Here is a 12,617-nt window from a genome sequence, read left to right on the forward strand (position 1 = left end):
TTTTGGATCAATATCAAAGTGTTTAGCACATTCCTATTGCATGTTAGTTCAAAGATGGTAGACTTCAATCTTCACATTTTTTACAATTAATTGTAACCTATAATCAGTAGCAGCATATCTGTAAAATGTAGGTGTATACAGTATCTTTTTTATTTTTTAAATTAAAACTTTCATGCAAGCAAATGGCCTTTATCTATCTATGTACAATATCTATCCATTTCATTTATCTACCTACATTTATGTGTGTGTGTATATACGTGTATGTATATATATATATATATAAATATATATATGTGTGTGTGTTTATATATATATATATATATATATATATATATATATATATATATACCATATATAGTGTATGTGAATATATATATGTTTGTGTGTGTATATATATGTATATATATATATTATATATATACACATACACACACTGTATGTATACATACACATATAGTTGCATGACATTATTTTACTATTACCTGATTTTATCATATCTTTATTATATTGATTTTTTTTAATTAAGCCACCTTTCTTCAAGGCACAGGCAATATTTGTTTTTGATGGTCAGAAAGTGTTTTATTCAGATTGTCTCCACATATCATTTTGGACTGCGGTCAACAAAGAACAAAGGGAAATGTCTTTGTCTTAAAATCGCTTATTTTTTCAGCAAAAAAAAATAAAAAATGAAAGGAGCCCCACTAGTGTCTCCTCTCTTCCTTCTTGATCTGGTAGCAGAGCACCATCTATTGGTTGACCTTGAAATCGCAGGCACATCTTTGGAGCAGCCTCCTGCTTCTTACATTTCGTGATTAGAGTCTCTGGACTGCCAAATAAATGTGTGCGGTGCTGTAAGGATTTAGAAGTAAACCCAATTTTTTTATTTCCAAAATCGATATGTCATTTATCATTTTAAGAGTAATTTGTTGACAAGCAGATAATTAAGCACATGTACATTTTGCTTTCCCTTTTTACCTGAGTCATTAACTCTTTAGAAATAAAGTAATGCTGAAAAGACTAAAAACAGCTCTTTTATATATGTATTTTTATTTTATTTTTGCAACCTACGCTGTCTCTCTTTTTATCCTTTAGCACAAGAACTCGCCAGTCAAGAAGAAAAACTTCTTCTCCTAGAATCCAGCTTGAAAGCGACTCAAGAGCAGCTAAGTGAGCAAATAGCTGAGACCGTTCGCCAGGAACAGACCAGCAGAAAGTCCCAGACAGACCTGAAGACCCTTAAAGAACATCTCACAGCCTCCGAGCAGGAAACTAGTGCATACAAGTCCTCATCACCTCCCTCCGAAATCTCCATCACTGATCATCTTTCTTGGAGGTGTGACTTCTGATTATTATATGTCGCCGTTCTGCTCTTCTGTGCTTTCTATGTGCACATATGTAGCATGTAGTGGCTATACAATTGCATTTCTGCTTGTAGAGAAGAAGGTGTCTGCATTTTTTTTTTTTTAAGTCTACGATGGCAGAAAAATGGGGGCGAAAGTCTTAATTTTCCAACACTGGAGCGTACAAAGGTTACATATGGCTCTTGTTGCCTCCTTTTCTTTGTCAAAGTAGCTGACTTGATGCAAGATGGTGCCAAATTATACTTGAAGACTCTGATTACATTGCTTTCCTGTTACCACACTTAAGGAGGGCTGCGAAGAATAAAGAACACAGTATTGGGCAGGGCTGGGTGTATTAGTGAGAAGGCCAAGGACTCGCTTCTGAGCAGCTTGCTTTAAGATCAATTGCAGTTCTGTCGAGAATTAGCAGTATGAATAAGTAATCATGTCTGTAAATCTTCTACAGGTGCCTGCAGGTTCCTTACATCTGTAGCTGAGGCAGTACAAGCCATTTTTTGCCATTTAACCCCTTGAGGCTGGCGTGATTCTGCACTATGGATAACTCTGAGCTAAGATAATGCACTAGGTTTATAAGCAGTCCTATGACAAACGCTGGTGACATGTTGTAGAGTCAGCGTGAGCGATACCGGGCGGCATATTGGGCTCTGCTGCATTTGCGATTTCAGGTACATTCATTTAGGCCCCATGAATTCCCTGTGACTGACACCGCGTTTGAATTTTAGCTTTTCTGCTTTTGTTTCCTGATGTAAAAAGCCGTCCCCATCGTTTGTCACATTCAGATGTCTCGGTGCTGCACTTTACTGGAATCCTTTCCGATGAAGACCACTCCCGGATTGGAAACCTTTGTCTTTTTTTGAAATGCTCATACTGAATAATCCCTGGTAGATTGCTAAAGTGCTGCAGAAGTTTCACGTGGCTTTTTCCAAGCGTTGGGGTTGTGCGCTTAAGCTGTAAGTGTATATGATGTTTAAGAAAATGTAGTTGGACGGAAGAAGTGAGTGACGCCTCCTGTAGCCATAACATGTGTCGCGATATTGTTGTGCAACACGCAGTGTTGGGCGAGTGAATAAAACCTGGGTCATGCGTCCTGCAGACACACTTCAAACTAAGCTTAAAGTATCTGCAAAGTATGTGAAGCTCACCTCCTACTGTGTGGATGGTGCCATGTTCTAGCGTTCCTCTTATTATCCAGTCCTGGCCATGTATGCAAAAGATTGGATTCAGAATGAGCATTAATCAGTTGGATCTTTTAACTCTTCGAAATGAACCGTAACAAAATTACTACAAAATAAAAATAAAAAATCATAGTAGTAATAATAACAGTTTGTCCTAGAGATTGTGTTATTACTGAAAACTATGATTTTATATATATATCATTCACCCTACTTCCTAATGAGCAGTCCAGGTTATACCGTATATAGGAGATGGCAAGGCCAGATTCCCAGCACAGACCTGCTCCATGTAAAATACTTGTCCAAAGCTTCTAGTGGGTGGCTGGAAATCGTAATAATTTGTTGCATTGATTTTTGTGCGGCTTTGCAGCTGAGGTCCCCAGTGAATAGATAGGAATAGACATTTTATTGATTTGCTTTTCATAGTTATATTTGCAAGGCTCCATTGCAAAATAATTTAGACTTTTAAACTCTGAACCGAGACATTATGAAAATGGGATTTTTCTGCCTAGTCTCATGGCTACTTAAAGGTAAAACTCCTGTGCAGGTGTCACATTTCCCTTACCATTGCCTTGTATATAGTAATTGAGAAAAACCTAATAAATTATATAATTATCAGTTTGTTCTATCTTTCTATCTATCTATCTATCTATCTATCTATCTATCTATCTATCTATCTATCTATCTATCTATCTATCTATCTCTTTATCTATCTATCTCTTTATCTATCTATCTATCTATCTATCTATCTATCTATCTATCTATCTATCTATCTATCTATCTATCTATCTCTTTATCTATCTATCTATCTATCTATCTATCTATCTATCTATCTATCTATCTATCTATCATATTCTTCATATCTATCTATCTATCTATCTATCTATCTATCTATCTATCACCATATATCATTGCTCGTTTTAATACATAATTTATTTATTTTTATGTATTTATTTATTTGCTGTTAACCTCTTTTAGTTGATATTTTCCATGACATACAATGTTATAATAAGGCAATCTTTCCTTTGAGCTTGCGTTTAACAGGATTAAGTTTTCTTGAAGTAGCCTTATATAATCCGACTATTTTTATGGGCACTTTGTGTCCAGAGCTGCTTTATGTGCTCAGGGATGGAATTGAAACCAGTAAACCTTTGGGTAAAATCCAATTGATATGGCAAGTTTGAAAATGAGGATGAAATAGAACTAAACTCACTTGTTGCAGGAAGGTCATAGTGATACTTTTATAATATTTTTTTTATTGTTTGAATGCTTTATGTATTGATTCAATTAAAACACCAGTCTCTTTAATAAGTTGTCTATCGTTGTCTTCTATTAGGGGATAACTATGATTGTCAGGGGATCCCGAGCTTCATCTGTGACACCTGCTTTGAAAAAGAAAGGCCTTGATGTCCATGGCAACCAATCGGGGTCCATGTTCATTTTGCCAATACAGTTTAGAAAGTGAAAGTGAGATTCTGGTTGCTAGGGTAACTAGACCACTACTTGGTGGTTTTCACACGAGGCCTATAGACCCCCTTGGTTCGTCTTCCGTGTGAATTCCTCCCGATCCGTCTGCTATTCGGAGCTCGGTCCTGCTCTGCCCTTATTCACATTGACGTCACTATGACACTTGGTAATGTTTAATACTAGAGGTTAGGACTATCCTGATTTGGGGTCACCTTACACCGTGGCTACGAAGTACCCTTTGTTGTTTAAATGCTAGGGATTGTTTTTATATCAGTAATGGGAACTAGGATATTTTAGGTCTCATATTTGCCTGGTCTACATGGACCCGGTATTCTGCAGACTTTATGGTCAATTTATTTTGCAGATTTTTTTTTTCCACAGCGTGTGGAAGAGACCTCATGAAATCCACAGCCCTGTTCGTATAATATACTGCAGAATTTCCTGATAGAAAAGCCGCAGCATATTCGACCCATGTGGATGCAGCCACACCGTTATCTGTTCCATTTGTTGTGTATAAAACCAGCAGAAGTAAAATAACCACATTTTTAGATTAATTTGAAAGCCAAAATGTATTTTAGATGACCCATACATTGGGTATTCTGGTGTCTTAGCAGTTCCATAGTAACATGCTTTCTTGTAAAGAATAGATTGCAAAAGTGATTTATAGTGTATATAAAGTAATCTCTCTCTCCTTCCGGCAACATTCTCTTTTGAAAAACATTAGTCCTTTTGTGCCATTCAGAATTGCATGTATAGACAATATATATTCATGACCTGTTTGTGAGCTCGGGTCTATTATGTATTGCTGATGTGTGATGGAATTATTAGGAAATCTTCTCAAGATGTTTACAGTCTTTGGCTTTTCTAGAATATAAATAAATAAGGAATGAGAATACAAATGATGTTCTCCTCACACTACACACATACACCAGCGTTACGTGACATTAAAACACGACTTTAATCAATATCGCACATCGCCATTTAGTTTTATTCTATATATGATAATCCCCATATTTGTCTTTTTCCCTTTGTTACTCCAGAGAACTGCTGGAAAATGTGAAAGCGGAATTAGTAACGTTAAAGTCACAGCATCAGGTGACAGTCCAAGAAAGTCTTCAGCTTCAACAGACCAATCACAAGTATGAGATCGAGAATGCCTCGGTCCGAGAGAATGCCCGAAACTTACAGCAGCAGGTACCTTCATTGTAATATGCAATGTAATATATATCTTTAGAGCGATAGATGGATGGATAGATAGATAGATAATAGATAATAGATAGATCTTTCTACTGGTATCAGGCGCTTTACGATCTGAATAACTTTCATAGTCTTGCCATCAAAGGCCATGTTCACACCATGCATTCCTATTGCATTGTTTTGCAGCAATTTTCTGAACACACTGTAAAATACTACATTTTTTATCTGATTTTTGGAAAAGTGCGGTAAAAAAACACAATAGAAATGCATCATGTGAACACAGGCAAGAATGCTTGTTCGGAATGCTATTCAGAAGATTTTAATGTGCTTTTCCTATTGACCTGTAAGCATATCTGATGGTTATTTGCATGTAGGAACTCCCATCGACTAATGCAGTACCAGGGAAAAATATGAGATTTTATAAGTCACCTGCACCTTGTGCATATTCTGAAATACATAGTGTGTAAATGTTTCCTGTAGTTGTTCTTAGCAGATTTCACCTTTTGCAATGCAGCAGACAATGCACATTCATGTAGTCTCCATGCAGAGGTTTGTTCCCTGTATTGACAGAAGAGTTGGGCATTATATATATATAAAATGCCCAACTCTAATATCTATCCCCTATATAAATAAAACTATAAAAAATCAGGACACACATCCTAATCATTGAAGTCAGATTTTTCATTCCGTCCCATTGCCACAAGTGCATAATAACCAGCCCCTCACCATGAAGTCTGCCCTTACTAACATTTGTGAAAGAATGGCTCGTTTTATTATTGTACTGACGTGGGATGCCACCATTGCATCAAGTCAGCTTGTCAGATTTCTTCCCTTCTAAATATTCCACCATCACCTGTGCGTGGAATTAGTTAAACCTGTTGTGTGGAGTGACAAACCATTGTTTGGGGTTTGCAGATTTGCCACGAGAACATCTGCCTGACTGCATTGTGCCCTCTGTAAGAACTGATGGGGGGGGGGAATAATGCTAAGGGGTTGGCTTAGGCCTGTCGTTTCAGTGAAAGGGCATTTTTAATACCTCAGCATACCAAGACATTTTGGACCATTGTAGCTTACAACTTTATGGGAACGATTTGGGGACGGCCCTTTTCTGCTCCAGGATAATTGTGCCCTGGTGCACAACATAAAGTTCCAGACAGACCTGGTTGAGGGAGTTTGTCATGACAAAACTTGCTTGGCCGCACAGAGCCCTGACGTCAACCCGATGCACTAGATTGGAGCCTGTGAATCTGGCCCTATCGTCCAACATACATTTCTAACCTTCTGGGTGAATGGCCAAAAATTCCCACAGACACGTCCAAATTCTTGTCAGATTTCCCAGAAGAGAGGAAATTGTTAAACCTGAAAATGGGGATCCAACTCCATATTAATGCCTACTAACTCGAGAGCAACATAATGTAGGGGCAGAGGCTCTGATTCCATCAATGTGACAATTACTGGGCTGCTGGCTGTAGTTTTGATAAGATCACTGTTCTATCAGAAGGAGTTTATCACAAAAGGACTAGTAAACCTGCCATGTAGTCTTACATATTCATGAGATCGGTACAACTCCATTCCCACCACCGATTAGTAGCTTTCTGCCTATGCACAGTGTACACAGAAAGCTGCTAATCAGTGGTGTGGATGGGGTTTTACAGAACTCATTTAGAGAACTGGTAGATTTGCAGCAGAGAAAATAGTGATTTTCTCAAAACTGAATAGGATAGGATGTCATAAAAGCTCATTTAGGTGCCATGTGTAGATGGCCCAGTACCTCTGTCCATATATGTGTGCGTGTATGTATGGCATGCTTGTATGTGTATGCATGTGTATACACGTGTGTGTGTGTGTGTGTGTGTATATATATATATATATATATATATATATATATATATATATATATAGATAGATAGATATATACACTCTATATAGAAACTATATGGAAGTGAGGTAGTAATTTAATTGGGGAGCCCTCCAGCACATGGACAGGATCTGTGAGCATGCTATTGAACGACTACCCAATGATACACAAGAGCAATATTCTGCTGCCAACACTTCGTTGGTATTGGAATCTCTCCAAATGTATATATATATATAAGTTTTAATTTTTTGGCAAACCACTTTAAAGGGCATTTTCTCGGGATGAAACAGATTGTTCTATTGCCCTTGTAAGGCATATTTGAGTAATAGAAGTTCACAATAGAGGGCTTCTTTGGTAAATTTGGTGTCCCCATGCATTAAATGAATGACCATTCACACCAGTTACCCCTGCACAGATAATGTATGGCTTACCACACCTTGCTATTTCTGATATCTAAGGGTTAGAAAAACCAGATCTGCTCATAGGTTTAATAATTCGGCAAATACCGTAATTATTTATTTCCCCATTATTAGTATTGGATAGTTTGCCCACATTCCATTGACTATTGCTTTGTGTGATGTGTCATGAATACAAGGAAGGTAAAATCTTGGATGCAATCTTGTGCGCGGAATCAGAACTCTGTCTTATATTTTAAATGTTTTCTGGTGGAAATGCATTATACTTGTGGTTGAATATAAATGACCCCGGTCGATCTGTACCCGAGCAATCATCGCACACAATAAGAGGTGTTGTAGAATTTCATCTTTTCCCTTCTGTCCGCACGCATTGTTGGCCACATAAAACAAGTTTTTTACCATTAAGTTAATTTTCTTTTACTTTTTATTTGTTCTTTTCGATGAAATCTTTTATTTCTCTATTTATTGCTTGAATTCGCTTTTTATTTTGGCAGTTAACCTATATCCTATTTTTAACACTGTGCATTCAGAGGCTGAAGGAGCCGTAATAATAGGAAGACTCGGAGCAGCAGTGATGAATATTTATTGCGCTATATAGTGATTGAACAAAAAAAGGTCATTACCCAGTACCAGTTTGTACTCCCTCGGAATACAAATCGAGAACAACTTTGCAGGAGGATTTAAGTTAATTTTGCCATTACGCCGAGAAATTCTGAAATGATTGAGCTCGCAAAACTGCATGCATTATTCTGTAACTAGAAATGCTTTATTAAAAAAATGCAGAAACAATTAGGAGAGAAAGAGATTGAGCCATGCAGGGAAAGTATAAATAAGTCTGAATTGAGATTGATTTCAACATAATGCTGTGCAGGAATTCCCGTCTATTGATTCGTTTTAGAGCCTGTGCACAGAACCTAAAAAGATAAAGTAAGCAAGGTCAGATAATCAAACCGTTTTTTAATAGTAAAAACAGCAACTGCCACTGTACACTATTAAAATAAATCCATAATACAAATTGCTTTCGAGAAAAAGTGGATGAGGAGCTGATCTTCCTATTGAACCTTTCTACTGTTCAATGACCACACTGGGTAAAGGATAGGTAAGGATGGCTGTAAGATCGATACTAAGTAAGATGTAACAAGGAATCATTCAGAACATTAAAGGCTTACAAGAGAGCATGGGGTGGTGATGTCTGGCCCTACGTCACAGAGGGAGAAGCGTGCGTTCCTCCAGGCAGTGGGTATATAATTATTATGTGTACCAATAGGATATCTATCTATGGAGGAACATACGGGCATCATATGCCAGGGTAGCACAAAATGCACACTAATGCCACTATAAAAGGCTGCATTGTGATTGTTCAGGGATTCAAGCTTGAGGAGGCTAATTTGCATATTCCAGGTGCCTTCTGGGAAAGCGAAGTCTCCCTAAGCTAGAAGATCGTTGGGTACAGCCGGGACCAGCTGCTTGGAAAGAATCACCAAACCAGGGATTCAAGCTTGAGGAGGCTAATTTGCATATTCCAGGTGCCTTCTGGGAAAGCGAAGAGTCTCCCTAAGCTAGAAGATCGTTGGGTACAGCCGGGACCAGCTGCTTGGAAAGAATCACCAAACCAGGGATTCAAGCTTGAGGAGGCTAATTTGCATATTCCAGGTGCCTTCTGGGAAAGCGAAGAGTCTCCCTAAGCTAGAAGATCGTTGGGTACAGCCGGGACCAGCTGCTTGGAAAGAATCACCAAACCAGGGATTCAAGCTTGAGGAGGCTAATTTGCATATTCCAGGTGCCTTCTAGGAAAGCGAAGAGTCTCCCTAAGCTAGAAGATCGTTGGGTACAGCCGGGACCAGCTGCTTGGAAAGAATCACCAAACCAGGGATTCAAGCTTGAGGAGGCTAATTTGCATATTCCAGGTGCCTTCTGGGAAAGCGAAGAGTCTCCCTAAGCTAGAAGATCGTTGGGTACAGCCGGGACCAGCTGCTTGGAAAGAATCACCAAACCAGGGATTCAAGCTTGAGGAGGCTAATTTACATATTCCAGGTGCCTTCTGGGAAAGCGAAGAGTCTCCCTAAGCTAGAAGATCGTTGGGTACAGCCGGGACCAGCTGCTTGGAAAGAATCACCAAACCAGGGATTCAAGCTTAAGGAGGCTAATTTGCATATTCCAGGTGCCTTCTGGGAAAGCGAAGAGTCTCCCTAAGCTAGAAGATCGTTGGGTACAGCCGGGACCAGCTGCTTGGAAAGAATCACCAAACCAGGGATTCAAGCTTGAGGAGGCTAATTTGCATATTCCAGGTGCCTTCTGGGAGAATTTTTGCCTGTAGGACATTATTGCAAGAGAGCTTGGCTGAGTAGATTACACAAGAAGGAAAACACACAGCAAGTCAGCAGGATCTAGGAGCAACATGGCAGATGTGACAACCTACATGGTGAGCTGCAGCATGTGCTACATGTTCACAGATCGACCAGAAGAAGAATTAAATTTCACCTGTCAGAAGTGTAGACTAGTGGGCCTTTTAGAAGAAAAGGTGCGGGGTCTGGAAGAAAGAATAGCAACTTTGAAACTCATCAAAGAGAATGAAGAGTTTCTAGACAGAACAGAAGCATCTCTACTGGTCACAGAAGGGGAAAAAAGTGTCAGAGAACCTCCAAAAGCAGATGAGTGGAAGCATGTGACCAAAAGAAGCAAGAAGACCATGGAGAAATCACCAACCACACAACTGAAGAACCAATATCAAATCTTTGTAGAGGATGAAGATGGCACACCTAAGGATGAAGCAATACCAGCAAGCAAAAAAGAAAAGGGCACACAGCAACAAGTGACAGCAAAAAGTACAGCCAAGAAGCAACGAAGAGTGGTGGTGGTGGGAGACTCACTACTGAGAGGCACAGAAGCAGCCATCTGCAGACCGGACATAACTGCAAGAGAAGTATGCTGCCTTCCAGGTGCGATGATCAAGGATGTGACCGATAGGATACCAAAGCTCTTCAACTCCAAGGACGTCCACCCATTTCTTCTGATACATGTTGGCACCAATGACACGGCAAGGAAGGACCTACCGACAATCTGCAAAGACTTTGAAGAGTTGGGGAAGAAAGTAAAGGAACTGGATGCACAGGTAGTTTTTTCTTCTATCCTTCCAGTAGACGGGCATGGCACCAGGAGATGGAACAGGATCCTTGATGCAAACAACTGGCTAAGACGATGGTGCAGACAACAAGGATTCGGATTCCTGGACCACGGTGTGAATTACTTGTACGATGGACTCCTCGCCAGAGACGGACTACACCTCAACAAACCTGGGAAACACACATTCGCCAGAAGACTCGCTACACTCATCAGGAGGGCGTTAAACTAGAAGAAGAGGGGACGGGAAGAAAAACATTAGACTTGAACAAAGAAGATCCAGGAAAACATACTCAGAAGGGCGGTAAGAACATTTCTAAAACAATCCACAGCGAGGAGATTGGAACAAAACAAAATCCTCTAAACTGCATGCTTGCAAACGCCAGAAGCCTGACAAACAAGATGGAAGAACTAGAAGCAGAAATATCTACAGGTAACTTTGACATAGTGGGAATAACCGAGACATGGTTAGATGAAAGCTATGACTGGGCAGTTAACTTACAGGGTTACAGTCTGTTTAGAAAGGATCGTAAAAATCGGAGAGGAGGAGGGGTTTGTCTCTATGTAAAGTCTTGTCTAAAGTCCACTTTAAGGGAGGATATTAGCGAAGGAAATGAGGATGTCGAGTCCATATGGGTCGAAATTCATGGAGGGAAAAATGGTAACAAAATTCTCATTGGGGTCTGTTACAAACCCCCAAATATAACAGAAACCATGGAAAGTCTACTTTTAAAGCAGATAGATGAAGCTGCAACCCATAATGAGGTCCTGGTTATGGGGGACTTTAACTACCCGGATATTAACTGGAAAACAGAAACCTGTGAAACCCATAAAGGCAACAGGTTTCTGCTAATAACCAAGAAAAATTATCTTTCACAATTGGTGCAGAATCCAACCAGAGGAGCAGCACTTTTAGACCTAATACTATCTAATAGACCTGACAGAATAACAAATCTGCAGGTGGTCGGGCATCTAGGAAATAGCGACCACAATATTGTACAGTTTCACCTGTCTTTCACTAGGGGGACTTGTCAGGGAGTCACAAAAACACTGAACTTTAGGAAGGCAAAGTTTGACCAGCTTAGAGATGCCCTTAATCTGGTAGACTGGGACAATATCCTCAGAAATAAGAATACAGATAATAAATGGGAAATGTTTAAGGACATCCTAAATAGGCAGTGTAAGCGGTTTATACCTTGTGGGAATAAAAGGACTAGAAATAGGAAAAACCCAATGTGGCTAAACAAAGAAGTAAGACAGGCAATTAACAGTAAAAAGAAAGCATTCGCACTACTAAAGCAGGATGGCACCATTGAAGCTCTAAAAAACTATAGGGAGAAAAATACTTTATCTAAAAAACTAATTAAAGCTGCCAAAAAGGAAACAGAGAAGCACATTGCTAAGGAGAGTAAAACTAATCCCAAACTGTTCTTCAACTATATCAATAGTAAAAGAATAAAAACTGAAAATGTAGGCCCCTTAAAAAATAGTGAGGAAAGAATGGTTGTAGATGACGAGGAAAAAGCTAACATATTAAACACCTTCTTCTCCACGGTATTCACGGTGGAAAATGAAATGCTAGGTGAAATCCCAAGAAACAATGAAAACCCTATATTAAGGGTCACCAATCTAACCCAAGAAGAGGTGCGAAACCGGCTAAATAAGATTAAAATAGATAAATCTCCGGGTCCGGATGGCATACACCCACGAGTACTAAGAGAACTAAGTAATGTAATAGATAAACCATTATTTCTTATTTTTAGGGACTCTATAGCGACAGGGTCTGTTCCGCAGGATTGGCGCATAGCAAATGTGGTGCCAATATTCAAAAAGGGCTCTAAAAGTGAACCTGGAAATTATAGGCCAGTAAGTCTAACCTCTATTGTTGGTAAAATATTTGAAGGGTTTCTGAGGGATGTTATTCTGGATTATCTCAATGAGAATAACTGTTTAACTCCATATCAGCATGGGTTTATGAGAAATCGCTCCTGTCAAACCAATCTAATCAGTTTTTATGAAGAGGTAA

General features: G+C 39.2%; 1 protein-coding gene across 1 annotated transcript in view; it reads left to right on the plus strand.

Annotated features, from left to right (window-relative positions):
- LOC138643426 (putative leucine-rich repeat-containing protein DDB_G0290503) overlaps window positions 1-12,617 on the plus strand; it is a 680,657-nt gene that overhangs the window by 214,903 nt on the left and 453,137 nt on the right. Inside the window, exons 13-14 of the mRNA XM_069732336.1 lie at window positions 1,093-1,282; window positions 5,041-5,194. Coding sequence (XP_069588437.1) covers window positions 1,093-1,282; window positions 5,041-5,194 — 344 coding nt within the window. The remainder of the gene's footprint in view (window positions 1-1,092; window positions 1,283-5,040; window positions 5,195-12,617) is intronic.

The sequence above is a fragment of the Ranitomeya imitator genome, chromosome 6 (assembly GCF_032444005.1).
Source record: "Ranitomeya imitator isolate aRanImi1 chromosome 6, aRanImi1.pri, whole genome shotgun sequence".
Taxonomy (NCBI): domain Eukaryota; kingdom Metazoa; phylum Chordata; class Amphibia; order Anura; family Dendrobatidae; genus Ranitomeya; species Ranitomeya imitator.